Source organism: Bufo bufo, chromosome 1 (genome assembly GCF_905171765.1).
Source record: "Bufo bufo chromosome 1, aBufBuf1.1, whole genome shotgun sequence".
In the NCBI taxonomy this organism is placed as follows: domain Eukaryota; kingdom Metazoa; phylum Chordata; class Amphibia; order Anura; family Bufonidae; genus Bufo; species Bufo bufo.
The window spans coordinates 638,200,099-638,225,202 of NC_053389.1; the positions used below are offsets into that span (position 1 = coordinate 638,200,099).

General features: G+C 40.5%; 1 protein-coding gene across 1 annotated transcript in view; it reads left to right on the top strand.

The window, feature by feature from the left end:
• The window catches only part of THSD4 (thrombospondin type 1 domain containing 4), a 750,309-nt gene extending 725,624 nt beyond the window's left edge, over window positions 1–24,685 (top strand). The window contains 5 exon segments of the mRNA XM_040413864.1: window positions 168–341; window positions 13,098–13,277; window positions 14,805–14,949; window positions 24,334–24,428; window positions 24,430–24,685. Of these exon segments, the coding sequence (XP_040269798.1) occupies window positions 168–341; window positions 13,098–13,277; window positions 14,805–14,949; window positions 24,334–24,428; window positions 24,430–24,477 (642 nt within the window). The 3' untranslated portion in view covers window positions 24,478–24,685.
• Window positions 24,686–25,104: the final 419 nt, after the last annotated feature.

Here is a 25,104-nt window from a genome sequence, read left to right on the forward strand (position 1 = left end):
AGCTACATTTTGCATGCATCCTGTCACCATGCCATGTTCTGAATGACTTCTTTAGTCTACCGCCTCTATATTACAGTCAGCTCCTAGACTGGTAAACAGCATCTTCTGCAATGGTGTCCGTAAGTAAATGCCGGTGGTCAGAATAATGCTTCCCTCTTCTGTTCCAGTGCTCAGCAGAGTGTGGGGAAGGAGTTCGGACACGGTCAGTAGTTTGCATGTCCAATCACATCAGCAGTTTACCATTAGAAGGATGTGGAAATAATAAACCGACAGAAGCTACAACCTGCGATAACGGTCCGTGTGAAGGCAAGGTTGAGTGGTTTACTGGAGCATGGAGTCAGGTAAATCTCTTCACTAAACACAGATAACTTTCTGAATGGCTGGAGATAAAGAAAGGACTTATATAGTTGTCTAAACATATACAATGAAAAGCACCCAATTCTCAGTGGAAACATATTAAAATATAGAATTCACATTTACTAAAATAAATCAATGGGATATTAAAGAGGTTTTCCAGCACATTGTATTACAAATGCTGAGAGCGCTTTAAAATAATCAAATAACAAATATAAATTTAAGCCATATTTGGTCCACCGCCACTGCCTCTCCAGGACCTGCTGGTCCACGTTCACTTCCTGTAAGCAATCATGTGCTGTCTAAGCATGTGAGCGTTGCAACTAATCAGAGGTCCCAGAGTTGATACTGTGGCTAACTAAGGCTACTTTCACACTGTCGTAGTTTTATTCCGGCCGACTCTCGGCATGTTTGCAAGGCTGCCACCGGAACTCCGGCCCGCCCCCCATTATAGTCAACAGGGCCGGAGCGGACCTCAGGCGGCACGCGTGCACTAGCGGCAGCACGGATCCGGCAGGCTGTTCACCCGCCGGAACAGCCTGCTGGAGAAGGCTGCCGCTAGTTTGAAAGTAGCCTAAAATTGAGTAGAGATGGTCAGGAATCAGGATAAAATCTTACATGCTTACCAGGTCACAGGGGTATTCCAGGACTTTAATACTGAATGGAACTGGAATGCACTAGTACCTGGAAGCCCCTTGCATATGAAGAACTCTTGTTGATTAACTAATTGGTTTGTATGAAACAATTCATCTTATCAGTGGTCATCAGTATTAAAGATGTTGTGCATTGGTACAATATTGATGACCTATCCCCCAGGAAAGGTCCTCAATATCAGATCGGCAGGGGTCTTCCTGTTGTTTGAAGGGTTCATGGTGCTCTTGCAGGTGCAGCATTCTCTTCACTCTGTAACTGCACATCATCTAGCTTGCAGTTTAATTACAACTGCTCATCCCATTCTCCTGAATTGAACGTGTAGCTGTAGTTGCACTACACAGTCACTACAAGATAGACGGCAAGCAGTCAAACTGTGAAGAGGACGTAGCGCTTGCATGAGTGCCGCAACCCCTTTAAACAGCTGATCGGGAGTCGTACCCCCACCTATCTGATATTTATGGTCTATCCTGAGGGTAGGTCATCAAGACTGTAGCATTCCACATCCCCTTTAAAGTCCTGGAAAGACCCAATATAATGGATGGCACGCTGACACTTTTATGTTGCTGATATCATTATAGTGTTTGTATAAATTTCCTTTCTACCCCATTACAATTTTCATGAAACCTTCAGCTGCTGCACACAATGGTATTCTGAGCTTACTTTGTACATGTGAACTATAGACTAAGGGCTGTTTCACACGAGCGGATGCCGTGCGTGGCATCCGCTCCGTGAAAGAGTGCCAAGACCCGATGCAGACTGCAGAGGCACGGAGCATTAACATGACTGATAATGCTCCGTGCCTCTCTGTGATCTCTTTACTACGAAATCACAGTGAGATAAAGTTGTCACTGTGATTTCGTAGTAAAGAGATCACAGAGAGGCACGGAGCATTATCAGTCATGTTAATGCTCCGTGCCTCTACAGTCTGCATCGGGTCTTGGCACTCTTTCACGGAGTGGATGCCACGCACGGCATCCGCTCGTGTGAAACAGCCCTAAGGGTTCTAGATGGAGTGATAATGGTGGAGATTTATTTATACTGTCCTAAAGTTAAATAAGATGATGCTAAACCAGAAACTGCATCACATTTATAGAAATGGCACACACTCTATGATAAATTTGGAGGTTTTTGTATACATTTCTCTTTTGGCTGCCACATGCCATTACTACATTTGGCACTTTTTTTTTTACTCTTTTAGCTACTTCCTCTTTTCTGAAAACTTCAAAACTGTAAAGTGAGGGTTCAAAAGTGTGTAAAATATATTTTTGGGGTGCAATTTGTGCCTGAACACTGGTTCATTTTGTTTAGCAAATCTTCCCTGTGTTTTCAATGCAGGAAAACATCTTTAACGCAATTTTAAAAATCAATTCTAGACTACATAATAGCTGCTAACAGTATTCCATTTATGTACCGTAATCATGAAATATTTCTATTGTGTGCACTGGTATGTAAATGAATAAAAAGTGAGCTGTATTTGTGAATAAAATAATATGTAAGATCTGCAATGTTCTCCTATAACTATAGGGAATATAGAATAGAAGAGCTGAATTTTACGTTTTGCCACTGCATCATGTCTATAACATGACAATGGAGTAAAGAAAATGGATAGGGTTTAATTGCAGTCCTGCACTACATGTCACAGCCTTCAGTGAACATGTCTACCAATTCCAGTCTATTTACTAATTTGGAAATAAGTTGAGCTCTTAAAGGGTCCATCATTCTACACTCAATATCCCATAATAAAGTGAATTTTTTTTTTTTTAATGTTTACTAATTTATTGAAAGGGAAAAACTAAAATCCTTCATTGACATAAGTATTCAGACCCTTTAATCAGTACTTACTTGAAGCGCCTTTCTGGATATGATGCCACAAGGTTTGTACACTTGGATTTGGGAATTTTCTGCCATTCTTCAATGCTGATCCTCTCAAGCTCTATCAGGTTAGATGTGGTCCATTGGTGGACAGCCATTTTCACATCTCTCCAGAGAGGTTCGATTGGGTTTACGTCAGGGCTCTAGCTGGTACACTCAGGAACATTCAGAGTTGTCTCTAAGCCTCTTTTGTGGTGTCTTGGCTGTGTGCTTAGGGTTATTGTCTTGTTGGGTTTGGCTGATATTTATTTGACCACTCCGCCCAGGTATGGAGTGCTACAGTGATGGTTGACCTTCTCGAAGCTTCTCCTATCTGCACACAGGATCTTTGGAGCTTAGCCAGTGCGATTGTTGGGTTCTTGGTATCCTCTATTACCAAGGCCCTTCTCCACCGATTTCCTTAGTTTGGTTAGGCGGCCAGAGTCCTGCTGTTTGTTCAAGACAAAGGGGGAGGGTCTTTCCAAATCATGTCCAATCAACTGAATTGACCACAGGTGGACTCCAATCAAGAGCAATGGAAGGTCCCCAGAGTTAAATTTCAAATGTCATAACAAAGGGTTTAAATATTTATGTCCATGCAAAATTTTTGTATTTCCTTTTTCAATAAATTAGCAAAAATTTTAAAAAAATTTTTCAATTTGTCATTCTGGGGTATTGAAAGCAGATTGATGGGAGAAAACTTGAATATTTTTTTATTTTAGCACAAGGCTGTAAACATAATAAAATGTGGAAAGTGAAATGGTATAAGGACTCTCCTAATGCATTGTTAGGGTCCATTCACATGACCGTATCCTAATTGTGGATCCGCCAAACACGGATACTGGCTGTATGTGTTCCGTATTTTGCAGTTCGGAACATCCTGTCCTATGATAGAAATACCTATTCTTGTCTGCAAAACGGACAAGAATAGGACATGTTCTATCTTTTATGTGGGGCTGCAGAACGGAAGTGCGGATGTGGACAGCACACGGTATGCTGTCTACATCTTTTGCGGCCCATTGAAATGAATGGTTCAGCATCTGATCCGCAAAATTGCGGAACAGATACGGACAGAAAAATACGGTAATATGAATGGGCCCTAAATGTTGACCGAATGCTCATTTGGCAGACAGTTATTTCTCCCGACATCCTCATACATGTAGGTGCTTCACTTGGTCAAGCATGCATGTGTTCTCAGTTGAGAGAGATGGAAATGAGCCACTGCCAAGACTCCTCTGAGGCAAATTTCCATAATTATTTTTTGGTGTAGGAACAGAAGAACAAAAAGAAAAAAAATATAAAAACAGAATTGGATCCGGAGCAACACCAATGGCCCCTGACAGACCCCGCTCACTGTAATGGGGTCAGTTGGGCTTCCGTTATGGTTTCTATCATTCTGCCAAACAAAATACTGCTGCATGCAATAGAATTTTGTCCTTTGTGATAGACGCTCCTAAAGAAAACATTTTCTACAGGGGTGAACCAAGACTTATGCTTTTGTCATGTTATAAATACACAAATGTAAAATATTTGCTTTTTCAATCAGCTCCATTCAAAAATGATGGTTTTATTTCTTATGTGCTATACATGAGAAGTATATGAAATGGATCCCTCGATAAACGATTTACCTCTGATCATCAGCTTTAGTAGTTGTATGGTTCTGTGGAGTCTTCTTTCTGGGAAATATTGTTCTGTTTGCCACTTGTAGGGTATTTTTATCTATAATTTACAGTACTATTTATTTTATAGCAATATTTCATTTACATTGTTGTGTTTAGTCCTACACCAAGACACTGAAGTGCAGTGGATGTACTGAGATTTAGCAGTTGTATGGTTCTATAGAGTCTTCTGTCTGAGGAATATTGTTCTGTTTGCTGCTTATGTTTTTATATTTTCCATTAAATATTGTTATTTATATTTTATATTACTAGTTACTGTTTATTTTATAACAATATTCTATTTACATAGTTCTGTTTAGTTTCATACCAAGACAGTGAAATGCAGAGGAAATACTTTAAATAGTTGTCCAAGAAACTAACTACAATACAAAGCCAATGTAAAGATTTACAAGGGTTTTCTACTTTTAAGATGTTGAATAGACTGAACTGTTTCATACAATATTCTGTAACACTGTCGGGAGTTGTATAAGCCCTTGTTTAGAATATGGGAAAAAATAGAGTTACATTGTTAAGTAGCTGAAATGCAGAAGAAAATATATTACCTTACAGAATGTTAAGCCAAGCTCTGCTGTGCCTTTGTCTTAATAAGGAGCAAGACAAAAGAGAAACTTTTAGCATTAGCTTATTTTGCTTTGGGTACGAGGAGTGTTTAGGTGACACGTGAAGAATATGCAGTTTGGCTATGTCTCAGCTTCCCTAAGGTGACCCTGTTAAGATAAATCTAAATCCTTGTTTCTATTTCAAGGTTTCTTTTTATTCCTGTATAAAAAATTCTGCTTCCAGTGGTAGAAGTGCACTAAGCAAAGAATCAGAGTCCTGAAAGGTACACTATGTCTTCTTGGTAGGACTGTGGCTTGACCTCAGCAAATACAGTTCTTAAAGCCAACATTCCACTGAGTTGGCTCAGAAGTGCCTGCTAATGAAGACTTTCATTACTATATCCATCTGGCACAAAAATGAGAGAGCTTGCAAAATGTTATACTGATCTATTCTATTGTATCTTTGGGCCAAAGCTCTCCATAGGTCATGCATGCTTTCTTTCTTGCAAAGCTTAATGTTTCACTCAGCTGAACAGAATAACAACGGTAGCAGGAGGCTCTTGTATACTCATGTTCTATAGTCATAAACCTCTTCTTTTGCTTGGTAAATGATAAAATACTAACAGTTTGGAGTCATATAAATTTAGTTGATAGAATTTAAGCAATTTGCTTTGTAACCTAAAATGAACTTCAAAGTCATAGATAGACTTTCCTTAATCAGTGAACATCCATACATTTGCTTCCCTACTACAATATCAAAAGGCATAATGGCTTGTTAGTAGCTTGAAGGTAGCAGGGCTGAGTACCAGGAGGCACTAACCTGTAACAAGTTAATATAATTGACATCGATGCAGCAATGTGAGGTTTTTTAGTGTTGCCCCAAAGTGGAGTTCAGGGGACCTCTAAGCAAATATTTTATTGTTTTTCCTGAGGTGTCTAATGTGCCATATGGACCTCATCTATAAGCTGAGTATGAGCAGCTCTGGCGGATACAGCCCATCCACATAATACAGGATGACTATTCATAGGAAATTTTTATCTGGATGTTGCTGCTCCTTTGGATAATGACTGGGTATCTATGCTATTTGCTAGACCATCTTCTTTTTAAGAAGGGGCTGCCACAGTAAGACAACGTCTTAAAATATTGTATATTTTACTCCTTTTGAACGTTTTATCCTATATTCATTTGAAAGGGTAGGTATAGTCTCTAGGTTATATAATTTACTAAATACCCCGATAAGTGAATGTAAATGACCATTTATGACCAGATGGGAGGAGGACATCCATTGCCTTTGTCAAAATGGCATACTTGTTGTGAGACTATAAGTAGGGGAAGTTGGCTGGTCTCTCTTATTGAGACCTCACTTAAAGTCTTTCATAGGATGTATATGGTCCCTGAGTGACTACATCGATTCTACCCTTCGGTCTCACCCCTCTGTTTTTGAGGATGTGATTCAGTAGGCTCAATGTACCATATCTGGTGGGCATGTCCAGTTGTTAGCGCATTCTGGATACATGCTCCATCATTACAGACTTTCTGGGCATCTCTTTCCATAAATTACCAGCTACCTGCCTCCTTGGTGACAGACCTGTGGGACTGAGACAAGCTCCATTTAAATTGGTGCAACTTTTTTTGCTAGACGCCCGCATTCACATAGTGGCAAAATGGTGTACTAATACACTTCATATCTCAGAAGTCATACAAAGAATGGACAGAATGGCCATTTATGAGAAGATCACCTCAATCCAAACTTACACGATGGCTGCATATTCAAAACTTTGGCAGCCTTGGCTGTCCTCCTCCCATACCCTGCATAGGTTAGATTATGTTATGCTGTGAATGGGGAATTGTCTGGTCACATATAGGGTGCTGGATACCGATATTTAACCATTATTTCGAAATACCCCACCACGCTGCTGAATTTCATGTTTTACTGGGACCAATGTTGTTATTATTACCGTTTTTGTCTCCGTTTTTGTGTTCATTGCTTATATTGACTTATTGTCTTCTTGGTCACCCCCTGCGTGGGGCTCACTTGAGTGCGGTACAGCAATTTGTATTATTTGTCTGATATACCTTCTAATAAAAATGTTTGAAACTAAATTTTGTATATTTTAAGAGGTTGTTTGTTTTTCTGATACTGATGACCTATCTTTAGGATAGAAACTAAGAAGACAGGTTGGCATTAGCAGGAGGTGCTCAAACCCACATGCAGTTGTGCATATATATAGGGGAGAAAATCCTGCACTTGTGGCCCGTTGCTAATGGCAATCCCCAGCAAAATGCATACAATGGAGGATGCCCGCGGCGAACCACAAGTACCACAATAGACATCCTACACAAGATAACAAGTGCGGATGTCATAATTAATATAAACAATATAACAAAACAATAACAAGGACAGGTGCACTCTGCAGTCTCACTAGACCCTCAAACTGATTTTAAAATTGAGAGATTAGTCAACATGTCCTACGGTGTAGAACATGTCTAAGCCCGGACACCACGCCAAGGTTTCTCAAGTAGCCCGGGACCTAACACTCTCCTACCTGAGCCGTATGGGCGATACCAGGAGCCAGTGGGCAAATTACAGGAGCATAAGGCCGACTCACAAACAGCTCACCAGTTACCTCCAGCATGTAGCCATGCTTCCAATGGGAGGAGGGAGGAGTCTGCGAGTCCCACTCAAGACTGGCTGATATGTCCCCTATCTTTAGGATAGGTCATCAATACCAGATTGGCAGGGGTCGGACTCCTGACACCCCTGCCGTTCAGCTGTTTTAAGGGGTCGAAGCACTTGTGTGAGTTCAGTGTTTACTTACAAGCCATCAACATTGTAGCACTGGTGTAGGGTAATTACAGCTTTTTCATCCCATGCAAGTGAATGAGATTGAGCAGATGTAATTACCCTGTACCGCAGCTACAATGTTTACGGATTGTAGGTAAACCTTGAAGAGGATATTGATAACCTATCCTGATAAGTCATCAGCATCGGGTAACCAGACAACAACTTTAAGAGAGCAGGACCGGCTAGTACATTTTTTTTCATCAAGATTTTGCATAGATGGCTGTGTATAAAACTCCATGCAGTAGTGGTGTTGTGTACTTACCTGGCCTCTCTAAAGTTGTGCCGCTGGTGTCAACCAGCTCAGCTGACAGTGGGGCTGAACAGCCTATTGGGGAGGAGGGACAATCTGGGTCAATGACGGCATCATATGCTTCCTCTCGGCAGTGTCCACCATTGCTTGTGATTGGTCCTCCTGCCTCACAAGCTTTGTTTGCTTTCTGGAATCTGAATCTCTGACTTGCTACCTGTTTGTGATCTCGCCTCTGTCTGCTGACTTTTCCTCTGATGTTATCTCCTGGTTTTGACCTTCCTTGGTATTTGACCCTGAGTGTTGTCTCTGGTTTTGACCCGGTTTGACTACCCCTTTACCCAGATTAGGTTCTGTGCACTCAGGCTAGGGACCATCCCACAGTTGGGGGATGCTATTTAGGGCAGATAGTCCAAGTAGGTAGGGACAGTGGTCTGGATGGAGTATAGGGCTGCAATTTTTCGTATCTAATGTGGCAAGCTGTGTATTTACTGGTAAGGATGGGATATGATTCTGATACTGCTCTGGGAGATCTAGAAAGCTTCTCCTGTTCTTGTAGAAAGGGTCTAATCTTGCCCTAAGTATTGCCATATTATGGCCTTGTCCATAGACTCTAATAAGCACAGATGAATTGTTGGTGTATTCAGTGGTTTACAGTGTAAGTTGTTTAAAAAGAAAATAACAAAATCACAAAATATATTATTATTGTATGGGTCCAAAATACTCCAAAAGTCCAAAATAATTTGAGCAGAAACTGCAAAGTACAATGATAGCTGCGATTAAAAAGAAAACGTGCTATTTAGTTTGTTGCTTTTGGTCTTGAAGGCTATCTCTGTGCAGTGAGTATTCTTTTGGAGAGTTGAGCTCATAAATAATGTATTCAATGTGAAAGCATATTTGCTGGTGTATGTAGTATTCGAAAAACCTAGTGCAGGCTGTTATTCGTGTACTGCTGATATAATAAATGCTTCATGGCTCCAAGCACTGTAGGCTCTGCTGCATACTTCAATAGCATGATGCCTTCCTGCGCTATATGAACGCTGGTTTCAGTTACAGAAAATATCTTTATTAGTTTATTATCCTTTAACATATGCATGCAACATGATACATATTTCCTTACGCATTATCATGAACATTAACTATATATACCTATAGGTGTTAAGTGCAGACTAAAATATAAAGTGGAATTTATTCTAATGAATAATATTGTTAATGTTTTCAGGAGTCAGGGCAGTGAATACTGATGAAAGTCTTTTCCCTCCAGCTCATTTCCTTCCATTATTCTCGCTATTATATTTTATACAGAATAATAGGCTAATTAGTTACAGCGGGCAGCCAGTATAGAACAATCATAAAAAACATGTCTAGTTTTGTAAGTTTTTATCTATTTAATTCCCTGTTGTTTATATAAGCTATATGTTAGGGACAGGGAGTTTGCTAAGACAATGTAAAGAAACACTGAAAAACTAAAAAACGTATCCCCCCCCACACTTTGCATTATTACCTAGGCAGCAGCATCCTAGCATCCTTCCAGTTTTGACCCTTAACCTGGAATTTGTGAAAGAGGTTAACCCTCCCTGAGTAGGAATATATCCAAAGAAAAAAAAACGTTTCTTCTCTGATGTCCCAAAAGAATGCTCAAATATCTAGAGGAAGTTGAAAACTCAAAGCATCTTTATTGAGGTATCTTACGAAGATCCGATCCCAGGGTTGAAATGTGTTCTACAGTGTGGATAGTAAGGCTATTTGAATTTTCAACTTTGCTACATTTGATCATTGTTTCAGGCTATCAGAGCAGCGCCAGTTGAAGTTGCCTTCTTTCAATTTATCAAAATTAATGTAAAGGAAAACTGAGTTAGTTGACCATAGCAACCAATCAGATTCTACCTTTCATTTTTCAGGTTTTCCTCTGGAAAATGAAAGGTGGAATCTGATTGGGTGCTATGGGGAGCTAAGCCAGTTTTCTTTTACACCAGTTTAATAAATTTCCTCTAGTATCTTTAAAGGGACCTCCAGTAGTGTTTCCAATGCTGGCAGCTTGATTCTTAATATCCCCGCCAATAGATCTAAATCAACGCCAGCAATCTGACGCTCCAGTTGTGGTGAAACTACAGCTCCCAGCATTCTCCACTTATGGAATTTTGAGAACTGACCAAGTGTGCATGCTGGTAGTTGTAGTTTCACAATAGCTGGGGTGCCGGAGGTTGTTGACCCCTGGTCTAAACTGAGCACCAAGCAGTGCTATCCTTTAACCATCATATAGTATATTATTTTATAGTTTGTATGTGTTAGAGACCTTGTATTTTAATGCTAAATTCTGAAACTGCCTTTCTTTCTCCTCTACCCTTTTCTTCCCTACCCTATAGCAGTTGTGGGTTCACTACCCACCTTAATATCATAGGAAGCCAGTTAAATGTATTCACTAACAGCATTTGTTTTACTAATAAGTATAGTGATAAAGTAATTATTATTGGTACAGTATTGGGCCTCTTTCAAAAATAAAAAGTAGAATCCAGCTTCCCATTAAAGAAAAAGCTTTATTTCCTTGTATAAAAATATCTAGACATCATATGCAAAAACTTTGTCTAGGCGTTTCAGACTTTAGAAATAGCGGTTCTTCATCATGACATACTAGTATTGGGCTTCTTGCACACGAAAGCATGTTTATTCCGTGTCTGTTCCGGTTTTTTTTTGCAGACCGTATATGGAACAATTCATTTCAATGGGTCCGCAAAAAAAACCGAAGGTGCATTGCGTTTCCGTATTTCTGTTCCGCAAAAATATAGAACATGTCCTATTATTGTCCGCATTACGGACAAGGATAGTACTGCTCCATTAGGGGCCAGCTGTTCCGTTCCGCAAAATACGGAATGCACACGGATGTCATCCGTATTTTTTGCGGATCCGTTTTTTGCGGACCGCAAAATACACACGGTCGTGTGCAAGAGGCCTTATACAAACTTTTTAGCACCTAAATATGTAGGGTTAAGATTTATCAAACTGGTGTAAATTAGAACTGGTTTAGTTGCCGATAGCAGCCAATCAGATTACACCTTTCATTTTCCAAAAGTAGCTGTGAAAAATGAAAGGTGGAATCTGATTGGTTGCTATGGGCAACTAAGCCAGTTCTACTTTACACCAGTTTGATAAGTATCCCCTGTAGTGCTTATAAATAATACAACTTGTGTTAAGACTATGTCCAATAATTTGAATCACTTGCTGCTTATTCTGTTGATTAAATGTTTTTATCTTTGTTTATACGGTGAAGTATTGATAAAACATCATGGTCTCCCATTATAAAATCCATAGCGTTATATGTGTTATAAAAGTAATCTTAATAAATATAAAATAGAGGCTTGTAAAATCCTACACATTCAGAATAACCATTACCTACATACTTTGCTGACTTAAATTAAAAGGACCCTTTTGTAAATGTTTTAATATTTTATGTCCAAATATTTCACTATCCAAATGTCCTATACGCTTTGTGTTAAAATTTCACATCTTCTGGATAATTTTTAAAGGGATCTCGGAAATATGAGTAACTCCTCTACTTTCCCTTGCACTAGCTTTAATAAATGTCTCCCACTTCGGTTGACTCCAGAGGTGCTGAAATCACACAAATAGATTCTCCAGAAAGTTAGAAAATCGACTTGCAATTCTACAACCATGTCATGCCAGCATGTTTTGATCTGAAGATGGGAACGTGCCTCACTGGCTGTTAATGTTGGCAAGAAATCTTCCAGTGTGTGACCACTTTTATCTTCTCCTGCACTTCACTTGCTAATTCACAAATTAGGGGGTTGTGTTTTTAAACTGTCATTTATAATTAAGGTATTTATTGATTTGCAGCCCTTGAAATATATTTCTGGATAAATGCTATTGAGTAATTAGTAAAAGCCATGAATATTTAAAGAGTGAGCCTGGAAAACTGAAGACATTTACTTATTAATTTGGAGAGAAATTTAATTATTTAATATAGAAAAAAAATTGACTACAAGAAGTCAGCAGTTTTGGGCATTTAACTAGCTGTCAGAAATGTGATGAATTATGGAATATGTATAATGGGTAGAGATGAAAACAGTAAATTATACCACAGTTTATCCTATTTCCACCCCAGGACAGCAGAACCTAAAAACTAAGGGGCATATTTATTAAGACTGGCCTTTTAGACGCAGGTCTCAATAAACCCCTAAGGTGGCTGTGGTTCAGATTGGTTGCAGATCGCGGCACAACTAGCTTTTTCGGGTGCAATCTGCGCCTGAAATACACCCGATATAGGTTAATAAGTGAACCACTCATTTTTGGCTAGTATTTAATGGAGTATTCCCATCTGGACATATCTGGCATATCGATAAGCCATAACATAAATGTCCTTCAGCCTAATACTATAAAGTACCTACCCAAGGAAGGTTATAATATGAGCAGGGCGTCAAGGAGCATTGCCAAGACACACAGCCTCTGTCGCTGCATATGGCAGATATAAGAGGATGCCACTTGGGTTTTTGCTGTGCATCCATGCAGGTGTATGTTTCTGACTGGCACTAAATGTAACTCAATAGCCAATGGCTGTATGTAGTGATGGACGAACATCTGCCGGGATGGTTCGCGAACGCGATCGCGCAAACATGACTAATCAAAGAATTTTCTGCACAGAATCTGTAAGAATAATGAACATCCCCATTGTTCTCATAGATGGCGCCACAGACAAATATCTGTTTCCACTGAATGTCAATAGGTTTGCGGAAACCCCTTTCACTTACATGGAAGGCAGAATGACTGTGAATTTCATGTTAATTTTGATCCAGAAATTTTACCCTACATGCTTCATCAATTAATGTAATTCTCTGGATGCCTTGATAATATTGTTGACTTTTTGCTTTCACCATGTGGTGTGTAATGGCTTACAAATGCATATTTTTCCTAGTGCTCCGTTGAATGTGGAAGTGGAACCCAGCAGAGAGATGTAATTTGTGTCCTCAAAACATCTGAAGGGTTTACAGTAGTGAAGCCACAAGAGTGTTCCTATCTGGAACGACCTCCCTCCCAGCAGTCCTGCCTTCTCAAATCCTGTGGTGCAAAATGGTTATTTACTGACTGGAGTATGGTACGTTATTTTAATTTAACTACATTAACACACCACTTATGTATATTCTATTTTTCTTATTGTGGGTGTTTTAAAAAGTTACTGGATACGATTTTTTCCTTTAATCTATGAAAAATGTAAAAAAATGGATATGTAAAAATATTACATAGTTTGTGCACTATGATAGATATTGTTCCACAGAGGTAGTTTTGAAACATCTTCCACCACAATGGTTCAGACAATGAAATCGCTGAGGTCTACTTGTTTTTTTTTTTTTGTGTTTTTTATTAAATCCCTCTTGGGAATCTATAACCTTTTTTTTGTAGATCCCAGAAAGCTCCTTGTATTTAAGCTTGGTGACACCCCACATTTCAGCAACAAAAAGCAAACTAAGCTAAATGTTTGAGGTTTAGGGTATGATCACATGCAGATTTGTTTTATGAATGTCTGCAACTGTCCCACACATCTGAATAGCAAAAATCCATGCACATGCTACAGAAGCAACTCCATTCAAATCAGTGTGTACACATAGCCTAAATAAGATTGTTTCCTCCAAGATCCACTTTAGGGTTTATCCACATGATGCAGATATGTCATGGTTTCTGCGATATTTTTCTAAAATTGCAGTGTTTTACAACATATATGGCAAAACCCCTCATCTCATACGACACTGGCATCTGTGCAAACTTTCATAAATGTTCTAATAATTTGAATCTCATATAGCACCTCTCATTTTGGGTCTAATAAAGAAATGGCACATCTGTGGTTTTTGTTTTTTTCAAATGGTTGTAGGGTCAATTTTTGTTCTTACATCACCATTATCTCTATATACCAGAAATCACATATTGATTATGTCCCTTTACTTAAATTGTCCATACTTTTTCACATGACTGCACACAGTAGTATTTTTAGAGCTGTTGACCTTATCTACCTGTGACCTCGCTCCCATACTGTCCTGTGTGTACATACAGTGATGTTCCACACTATACTGAAGACAGGGTGACATCCTGGTGACTTCATTTAGGAGACAGGTGCATCCTTTGACTTTGGTCCTGATCTGGTGTGTGTAGATTGGAAGATGAGTTGACCGGGCTCTATTGAGGTTTGACCCCTTACTCCAGGGTTGGCAATTGTTCAGCAAATCCTAGACAGTCTGTAAAAATAAACTTTTTTTTCTAATGTCCATGAAAAAACATAGATGTGTCTGTGATTTTTTTTTTAGGTTGATTGTACTTGGGAAAATCCCTTTTTAGGTTAAATTGTGTCAATATAACCTCAGCCAGTAATACCATTCTTAGATAGTTCAATGGCTTTACAGGCAATAGTACAAAGTTGGCTGCAAATATTTCCAAATATTTGTGTCCTGATATGTTCTCTTATAGCCATTATACCTGATGCATTCTCAGTGTCTGTAGTATGGGATTTAGAACTATATTTTACCATGTGACATATCAAATGCCCTGCCAAAGTCTTTATGAAGCTACTAAAGTTATGGAAATGTAATTGATACTCTTTGAATTAATATTTTGACCCCCCTGCATTGCTTAGTGCTCCAAGTCTTGTGAAGGAGGTTTTCGTGTTCGTGAGGTTCGGTGCTTAGCAGATGACATGTCACACAGTGATAAATGTGAAGCTGACCTTAAACCAGCGGACACTGAATCATGCAACACTCAAGAGTGCATTCCAGAAATAGGTAATTATCAGTATAATATTCTCATTTCTAAGATCAAGTTAAAACATAAAACACTAATGAAAGTAATTACAGTAAAACATTATAAAAGATGTCTTACCTATTGTATAACATTTACTATATATCATGTGTGGGGACTCTCTTTGTTAGTCAGGACCAGCGGATGCAGTATAGAGGCAAAGACCAGTTTATAACTCAAAATGTCAGTGTTTATTCACACTTGTTGCAAGTACACAGTACAAGAGTTCATTTGCAGTATTGGTGTTAGTTCACACCCAGATAGCTCAAAAAAAGCAAAACAGTTACCTTTGGTCCTGGGTGTTAATCCACACTCGACCGGCTTAGCTCAGAACAGAGCAGTCCTCCCGGTTTCAGGCCTCCAGCCTGGCACAAGGCTCAGATCCTGGTACAGAGATTGCCAGAGCTTTAATGTCAGAGAGAGAGAGATACAATTTCCCACACCTGACACTGCTGGCTGTTTTTTATAGGCCTGACAAAACCCGGCCTGGAACGTGGGGAGTAGTCACCTACCCAGCACTTTGACTACTCCTAGTAAGAGTCGTCCCGGATCAGCTATACAGCCATACTAAATAGCAAACTGTCAAACAGCAACTGCTGTTGACACATGAAAACTCGCTCTTACGCCACCAAGGCCAGGACCCTCAGTGACACATACCTACCATCCACGATGATTCCTTGTACTTTCTTACACATGTCAGACACTACATACTCCAGGCTAACAAAGCTTGAGCATTATGAATCCATATATAATTTCTTTGATCGATATGGTATGATAGTTATCTAATATAGATAGAAATAAGCTTTGTTTTAATAACTGAGCATTATCACTGTGAATGATCTATGACCTAACATATTTATTCAAAATTTTATATTTTTCCCCTCTAAAGTTTAACATGTTCAATAGGGGTGTGCCACTTCTTAGACTGTGTTCACACTAACATCTTTCAAATACCAACAAGTCCCCTTGACTTATAACGTGGTGCATTGTTTGTGATGGTAAGAATAGCACTGCAGAGTAGAGTCATTATTGCTGCGAAAAATATTGGAATCTCTGATGAAAAATGGAGTGTGAACACAGACACATTTTTGGCATGCATTAAAGACATATGTTTGGCCCACGTTTACTATTGTGGCTGCTCATCATATCTGGCGTAATTGGCGCCAAGACTTGTTGCATTGTTGGTGGTATTTTTAGACATATTTATAAAGTAAGCTAAAATGAACAATCCAAAGTAAGCAAACCAATAGGTTTTATAAATGTAACCCCTTCCCGACCTTGGGTCGTGAGTGCAACGGGCGCTATATCCGCTGGGTTTCTGGTGTTTCATACAGCAGATACCCAGGGCTAATGTCTTAGATCAGTATTAATGCCAATCGCAGGCATTATAACCCCATAGATGCTGTGCTGCACTTCGAGAGAGCTGTTCATTGCTTGTGAAAGGCCTGCTGGACTCCGATGCCTTTCACAGGAATGTTCCAATGTAGGCCTGCAGGTGGCAGCACCACATTGCAATATGAACAACTGAATATTCTATTTGTCAATGGATTTATTTATATATAAAAGTGGCAATCTAATTATTGCATGATGTCAGGCCCTTAAAGGCCTAAGAGAAAGTAGACAAAAAAGTTAGGAAAGTTTTTAGGAATATAAAAAAATAAAAAAAAAATATTAAAATTAAAATCATCCCCCTTTCCCTAGAATAAAAAATGAACATCATGGACAATTCTGCATGCGAAAACACCCGTACTATTAAAATATAAAAATATTTATCCCACACAGCGAACAACGCAACGGAAAAAAAATAGCTGATTTTAAATTTTTTGTCACTTTACCTCCCAACATTTTTTATAAAAAGTGACCAAAAGTCAGACACAACCCAAAATGGTATCAATAAAACTGCAGATTGTCCCACATAACCTGAGCCCCCACACAGCTGCGCAGACATAACAATGATGTGGCTTAGAATATAGCGATGAAAAGAAAAAATAACTTTTTTTCAAAGGTTTTCTTTTAAGTATTAAAACACAATAAAAAAACTATATAAATTTGGAATTGCCATAATCGTACTGACCTGGAGGGTGAAGTTCACAGGTCAGTTTTACCGCATAGGGTCGCATTTATTAAGGCCAGCATTTTAGACGCCGGTATTAATAAGCCCCTGCACTGGCAGTGGATCCCAGAAGTTATGTAGAGGCGCTGGCCTCTACATAAATTCGGTGCATCCAGCACTGATTCTAAATGTAAGACAGCTTCCTAGCTGTCTTACATTTAGATCATTTTCTATGCCTAAGGCCTCATGCACATGACCATTGTTTGGGTCCGCATCCGAGCCACATTCTTTGCGGCTCGTATGTGGACCCATTCACTTTGATGGGGCAGCAAAGGATGCGCAACAAATATAAAACATGTCCTATTCTTGTCCATTTGCAGACAAGAGTAGGCATTTCTATAATGGCCCGCCCTTTCCGTTCCGCAAATTGCAGAATGCACACAGGTGGCATTTGTGTTTTGCTGATCTGTTATTTGCAGACCGCAAAACACGGCACGTCGTGTGCATGTAGCATAAACCAGGAGTAGAAACCGGCCTGTCCCCTTCCCTGCCCTTGCCACGGCCACTTTTTTAGCCCTGGCCTGAGCGGGGAAGAAGTTGTAGCTTCTGCCTCACCATGGCATGTGACAGAATCTGTCCCCAGTAATATACAACTATCTGGTCATAAATGATGCCCTAAGCCCACAAAACAGTGGCTGAATTGTGTTTCACCCCATTTAGGATTTTTCAGCATCCCACCACATTGTATGCAATATTGAGTGGTCCTATTAGAAAGTACAACTTGTATTGCAAAAAAAGTCCTCAATCGTCTATGTGAATGGAAAAATAAATTCTGACTCTCGGAGAGCAGGGAGTGAAAAACAAAAAGGCAAAAACCGAACATTGCTGGGGGTAGAAGGGGTTAACACAGAAGTGTCTAGCTGTGTAAAGAACGTACCATTCAGCCTGAGTCACTGTTGTAAATTTGGCTCATCTTACGTTCACATGACAGATTTTGAAACTCCACCTACAAAATGCAGTATGGAATCCAAGGATGTCTTTTTTTTCAGCATGTTTTTCATGCAAGTTTTTCAACCAATGGGTTTGAAATGGAGATTCAGTGAGGATTACACTCCAAGATAGGTCATGCTGATTCTTCAGGATAGGCCACCAGTATCTGATCGGCAGGGGCCTGACATCCCGCACCTTTGCCAATAAGCTTCTTCAGAGTAGCTCCGGTGCTGTAGGTTGGCTCCAGGACTACACAGCTCCTATTCACTTCAATAGGAGCAGCACTGCAGTAATTAGCTCCATTCAGTACACAATGGATGGAACTGTGTAGTTCTGGTGCTGACGTTTTGCTCTGGAGCTACTCTGAAACAGCTGATTGGTGGGGGCCTGGGTTGTCAGATCCCCATTCATCTGATATTGATGCCTATACTCAGGCCATCAATATTGAAGGAGCAGACAACCACTTTAAAGAGGACCTTTCACCGATTATTACACTATGAACTAACTATACAGACATGTAGAGCGGCGCTCGGGGATCTCCCTGCACTTATTATCCCCGGGCGCCGCTTCGTTCTCCTGCTATGCTCTCCGGTATCTCCGTTCACTAAGTTATGGTAGGCGGAGTCTGCCCTTGTTCTTCTGTACCGCTGGCCAATCGCATTGCAGAGCTCACAGCCTGGAAGAAAATAACCTCCCAGGCTGTGAGCTCTGCGCTGCGATTGGCCAGCGCTAGAGCAGAACAAGGGCAGACTCCGCCTACTATAACTTAGTGACTGGAATCTCCGCCTACTATAACTTATTGAGCAGAGATACCGGAGGGCATAGCGGGAGAACGGAGCGGCGCCCGGGGATAATAGTAAGTGCAGTGAGATCCCCGGGCGCCGCTCTACATGTCTGTATAGTTAGTTCATAGTGTAATAATCGGTGAAAGGTCCTCTTTAACCACCTCAGCCCCCAGTGCTTAAACACCCTGAAAGACCAGGCCACTTTTTACACTTCTGACCTACACTACTTTCACCGTTTATTGCTCGGTCATGCAACTTACCACCCAAATGAATTTTACCTCCTTTTCTTCTCACTAATAGAGCTTTCATTTGGTGGTATTTCATTGCTGCTGACATTTTTACTTTTTTTGTTATTAATCGAAATTTAACGATTTTTTTTGCAAAAAAATGACATTTTTCACTTTCTGTTGTAAAATTTTGCAAAAAAAACGACATCCATATAGAAATTTTGCTCTAAATTTATAGTTCTACATGTCTTTGATAAAAAAAAAATGTTTGGGTAAAAAAAAAATGGTTTGGGTAAAAGTTATAGCGTTTACAAACTATGGTACAAAAATGTGAATTTCCGCTTTTTGAAGCAGCTCTGACTTTCTGAGCACCTGTCATGTTTCCTGAGGTTCTACAATGCCCAGACAGTACAAACACCCCACAAATGACCCCATTTCTGAAAGTACACACCCTAAGGTATTCGCTGATGGGCATAGTGAGTTCATAGAACTTTTTATTTTTTGTCACAAGTTAGCGGAAAATGATGATTTTTTTTTTTTTTTTTTTTTCTTACAAAGTCTCATATTCCACTAACTTGTGACAAAAAATAAAAAGTTCTATGAACTCACTATGCCCATCAGCGAATACCTTGGGGTCTCTTCTTTCCAAAATGGGGTCACTTGTGGGGTAGTTATACTGCCCTGGCATTCTAGGGGCCCAAATGTGTGGTAAGGAGTTTGAAATCAAATTCTGTAAAAAATGACCTGTGAAATCCGAAAGGTGCTCTTTGGAATATGGGCCCCTTTGCCCACCTAGGCTGCAAAAAAGTGTCACACATCTGGTATCTCCGTACTCAGGAGAAGGTGGGGAATGTGTTTTGGGGTGTCATTTTATATATACCCATGCTGGGTGAGATAAATATCTTGGTCAAATGCCAACTTTGTATAAAAAAATGGGAAAAGTTGTCTTTTGCCAAGATATTTCTCTCACCCAGCATGGGTATATGTAAAATGACACCCCAAAACACATTCCCCAACTTTTCCCATTACGGAGATACCAGATGTGTGACACTTTTTTGCAGCCGAGGTGGGCAAAGGGGCCCATATTCAAAAGAGCACCTTTCGGATTTCACAGGTCATTTTTTACAGAATTTGATTTCAAACTCCTTACCACACATTTGGGCCCCTAGAATGCCAGGGCAGTATAACTACCCCACAAGTGACCCCATTTTGGAAAGAAGACACCCCAAGGTATTCGCTGATGGGCATAGTGAGTTCATGGAAGTTTTTATTTTTTGTCACAAGTTAGTGGAATATGAGACTTTGTATGAAAAAAAAAAAAAAAAAAAAAAAAAAGCATTTTCCACTAACTTGTGACAAAAAATAAAAAATTCTAGGAACTCGCCATGCCCCTCACGGAATACCTTGGGGTGTCTTCTTTCCAAAGTGGGGTCACTTGTGGGGTAGTTATACTGCCCTGGCATTTTCCAGGGGCCCTAATGTGTGGTAAGTAGGTAAATGACCTGTGAAATCCTAAAGGTGTTCTTTGGAATATGGGCCCCTTTGCCCACCTAGGCTGCAAAAAAGTGTCACACATGTGGTATCGCCGTATTCAGGAGAAGTTGGGGAATGTGTTTTGGGGTGTCATTTTACATATACCCATGCTGGGTGAGAGAAATATCTTGGCAAAAGACAACTTTTCCCATTTTTTTATACAAAGTTGGCATTTGACCAAGATATTTATCTCACCCAGCATGGGTATATGTAAAATGACACCCCAAAACACATTCCCCAACTTCTCCTGAGTACGGCGATACCAGATGTGTGACACTTTTTTGCAGCCTAGATGCGCAAAGGTGCCCAAATTCCTTTTAGGAGGGCATTTTTAGACATTTGGATACCAGACTTCTTCTCACGCTTTGGGGCCCCTAGAATGCCAGGGCAGTATAAATACCCCACATGTGACCCCATTTTGGAAAGAAGACACCCCAAGGTATTCAATGAGGGGCATGGCGAGTTCATAGAAATTTTTTTTTTTTTGGCACAAGTTAGCGGAAATTGATATTTTTAATTTTTTTCTCACAAAGTCTCCCGTTCCGCTAACTTGGGACAAAAAATTTCAATCTTTCATGGACTCAATATGCCCCTCACGGATACCTGGGGGTGTCTTCTTTCCGAAATGGGGTCACATGTGGGGTATTTATACTGCCCTGGCATTCTAGGGGCCCTAAAGCGTGAGAAGAAGTCTGGAATATAAATGTCTAAAAAATTTTACGCATTTGGATTCCGTGAGGGGTATGGTGAGTTCATGTGAGATTTTATTTTTTGACACAAGTTAGTGGAATATGAGACTTTGTAAGAAAAAAAAAAAAAATTCCGCTAACTTGGGCCCAAAAAATATCTGAATGGAGCCTTACAGAGGGGTGATCAATGACAGGGGGGTGATCAATGACAGGGGGGTGATCAATGACAGGGGGTGATCAATGACAGGGGGTGATCAGGGAGCTATATGGGGTGATAACCACAGTCATTGATCACGCCCGGTGTAAAGCTTCATTCAGACGTCCGGATGCGTTTTGCGGATCCGATCCATCTATCAGTGCATCCGTAAAAATCATGCGGACATCTGAATGGAGCTTTACAGGGGGGTATCAATGACAGGGGGGTAATCAATGACAGGGGGGTGATCAGGGAGTCTATATGGGGTGATCACCACAGTCATTGATCATGCCCCTGTAAGGCTTCATTCAGACGTCCGGATGCGTTTTGCGGATCCGATCCATGTATCAGTGCATCCGTAAAAATCATGCGGACATCTGAATGGAGCTTTACAGGGGGGTAATCAATGACAGGGGGGGGTGATCACCACAGTCATTGATCATGCCCCTGTAAGGCTTCATTCAGACGACCGGATGCGTTTTGCGGATCCGATCCATGTATCAGTGCATCCGTAAAAATCATGCGGACATCTGAATGGAGCTTTACAGGGGGGTGATCAGGGAGTCTATATGGGGTGATCACCACAGTCATTGATCATGCCCCTGTAAGGCTTCATTCAGACGTCCGGATGCGTTTTGCGGATCCGATCCATCTATCAGTGCATCCGTAAAAATCATGCGGACATCTGAATGGAGCTTTACAGGGGGTGATCAGGGAGTCTATATGGGGTGATCACCACAGTCATTGATCATGCCCCTGTAAGGCTTCATTCAGACGTCCGGATGCGCTTTGCGGATCCGATCCATCTATCAGTGCATCCGTAAAAAATCATGCGGACATCTGAATGGAGCTTTACAGGGGGGTAATCAATGACAGGGGGGTGATCACCACAGTCATTGATCATGCCCCTGTAAGGCTTCATTCAGACGACCGGATGCGTTTTGCGGATCCGATCCATGTATCAGTGCATCCGTAAAAATCATGCGGACATCTGAATGGAGCTTTACAGGGGGGTAATCAATGACAGGGGGGTAATCAATGACAGGGGGGTGATCAGGGAGTCTATATGGGGTGATCACCACAGTCATTGATCATGCCCCTGTAAGGCTTCATTCAGACGTCCGGATGCGTTTTGCGGATCCGATCCATCTATCAGTGCATCCGTAAAAATCATGCGGACATCTGAATGGAGCTTTACAGGGGGGTAATCAATGACAGGGGGGTAATCAATGACAGGGGGGTGATCAGGAGTCTATATGGGGTGATCACCACAGTCATTGATCATGCCCCTGTAAGGCTTCATTCAGACGTCCGGATGCGTTTGCGATCCGATCCATCTATCAGTGCATCGTAAAAATCATGCGGGACATCTGAATGGAGCTTTACAGGGGGGTAATCAATGACAGGGGGGTGGAAAACCACAGTCATTGATCATGCCCCTGTAAGGCTTCATTCAGACGTCCGATGCGTTTTTGCGGATCCGATCCATCTATCAGTGCATCCGTAAAAATCATGCGGACATCTGAATGGAGCTTTACAGGGGGGTAATCAATGACAGGGGGTAATCAATGACAGGGGGTGATCAGGAGTCTATATGGGGTGATCACCACAGTCATTGATCACGCCCCTGTAAGGCTTCATTCAGACGTCCGGATGCGTTTGCGGATCCGATCCATCTATCAGTGGATCCGTAAAAATCATGCGGACGTCTGAATGGAGCTTTACAGGGGGTTGATCAATGACAGGGGGGTAATCAATGACAGGGGGGTGATCAGGGAGTTTATATGGGTGATCAGGGGTGATTAGGGGTGATCAGGGGCTAATAAGGGGTTAATAAGTGACGGGGGGGGGTGTAGTGTAGTGTAGTGGTGCTTGGTGCTACTTTACTGAGCTACCTGTGTCCTCTGGTGGTCGATCCAAACAAGGGGACCACCAGAGGACCAGGTAGCAGGTATATTAGACGCTGTTATCAAAACAGCGTCTAATATACCTGTTAGGGGTTAAAAAATAACACATCTCCAGCCTGCCAGCGAGACGATCGCCGCTGGCAGGCTGGAGATCAACTCTCTACCTTCCGTTCCTGTGAGCGCGCGCGCCTGTGTGCGCGCGTTCACAGGAAGTCTCGTGTCTCGCGAGATGACGCATATATGCGTGACTGTGCGCAGCACTGCCACCTCCGGAACGCGATCCTGCGTTAGGCGGTCCGGAGGTGGTTAAGCTCTAAAATGAAATTTCACTTTAACTTTATGTCTTGTACAACTAATTGTATTGGAAAAAAGAATTGCGATGGCACACTCTCATTTGTTCAAATTGAAAGTATTTAATGTTTTTAGTTAAATATTTAATTTGCGATATTATGAGATAAAAATATATATAAAAATAATATATATAAAATGTATATATAAAAAAGATGTAAAATGAAGTGAAACTCGAGGGGTTATTGAGTGTAAAATCTTATTGGGAAAAGTATATATTCCCAATGGATGATGTTAGACAAATTTTAAGTGTCCTGGTTTCCAAAAATGTTCAAAGAGTCTGTTCAATGATCCTAGAATATAAAGTCATTTAGCCGAACAAAGTATGTTGATTCACTTTTGTGAGGTACAGTAGTGCTGTTCTTCTAAGGTGTGCAATATAGTTGCAAAATATTATTTGCTAAATAATATTGCAAATTAAATATTTTAACTAAAAACATTAAATACTTTCAATTTGAACCAAATGAGAGTGTGCCATCACAATTCCTTTTTCCAATACATATACCCTCACGGATTAGGTTGTTACTGGTGATTGAGCACCTCTATTCATATTGACCGACTGGTGAGCCTCAGGGATACCTCCATTTAAACCTTGTACAACTAATGCCTCTGAGATTTTCTTCTTTTCTTTTACTTCCAGATGAGCATTGCAAGGACAAATACTACAACTGCAATGTGGTGGTACAGGCCAGGCTTTGCGTATATGCCTATTACAAGACGGCTTGTTGTGCTTCCCTGCGTGAAAGCAGCCAGCAGGCAATCAGGCTTCCTAGGACGAAGATAACAACTACTGAATTTTTTTTACCCAAGACAAGAGGCAGCAGAAAAAACAGTGACAATTATTGATCTGGCTTCCTTGCCTCTGGTTGTACAGTACAAACTTCTCATTTTAGCCACATGGGACTTGATTACCAGCGACATGGCTCTCTAAATTGCCACAGCTTTTATAGGGATGTTTGACTTTTTTTTTATAATCTGAGCTGAGAATTTTTCACACTTTTTAAACTTGACTTTGTGCACACTGTTGGAACATACAATACCCATCCTTCACCAGTAGGAAGAGCCAAATAAGAGGCACAGATTTAGCATCTATTTTTTTTAACTTGTGGTATTTGTGTTCTGTAAATATCAAGAAATTGTAGTTTAGTTAGACTGGGATGTTGGATTAACAATCGTGTAAATAATGATTTTATATATAAAAAGGAAATGCTGCATTCTTCTCGGCTTCTGTTAATATGACAAATATGTCGGACATTGGTTATGGTAAATGCCTTAATAATTTTCAAGAACAAATGGTGGATCGCAGTTTGTTATCTTAGAAGCTACTCATTTAAAGGGGACATAAGCCTTTACTCAGTATCACTTTGGCCTGCATCGGCTCTTCCCTGCTTTTGCAGCATGTGGAGTGCAG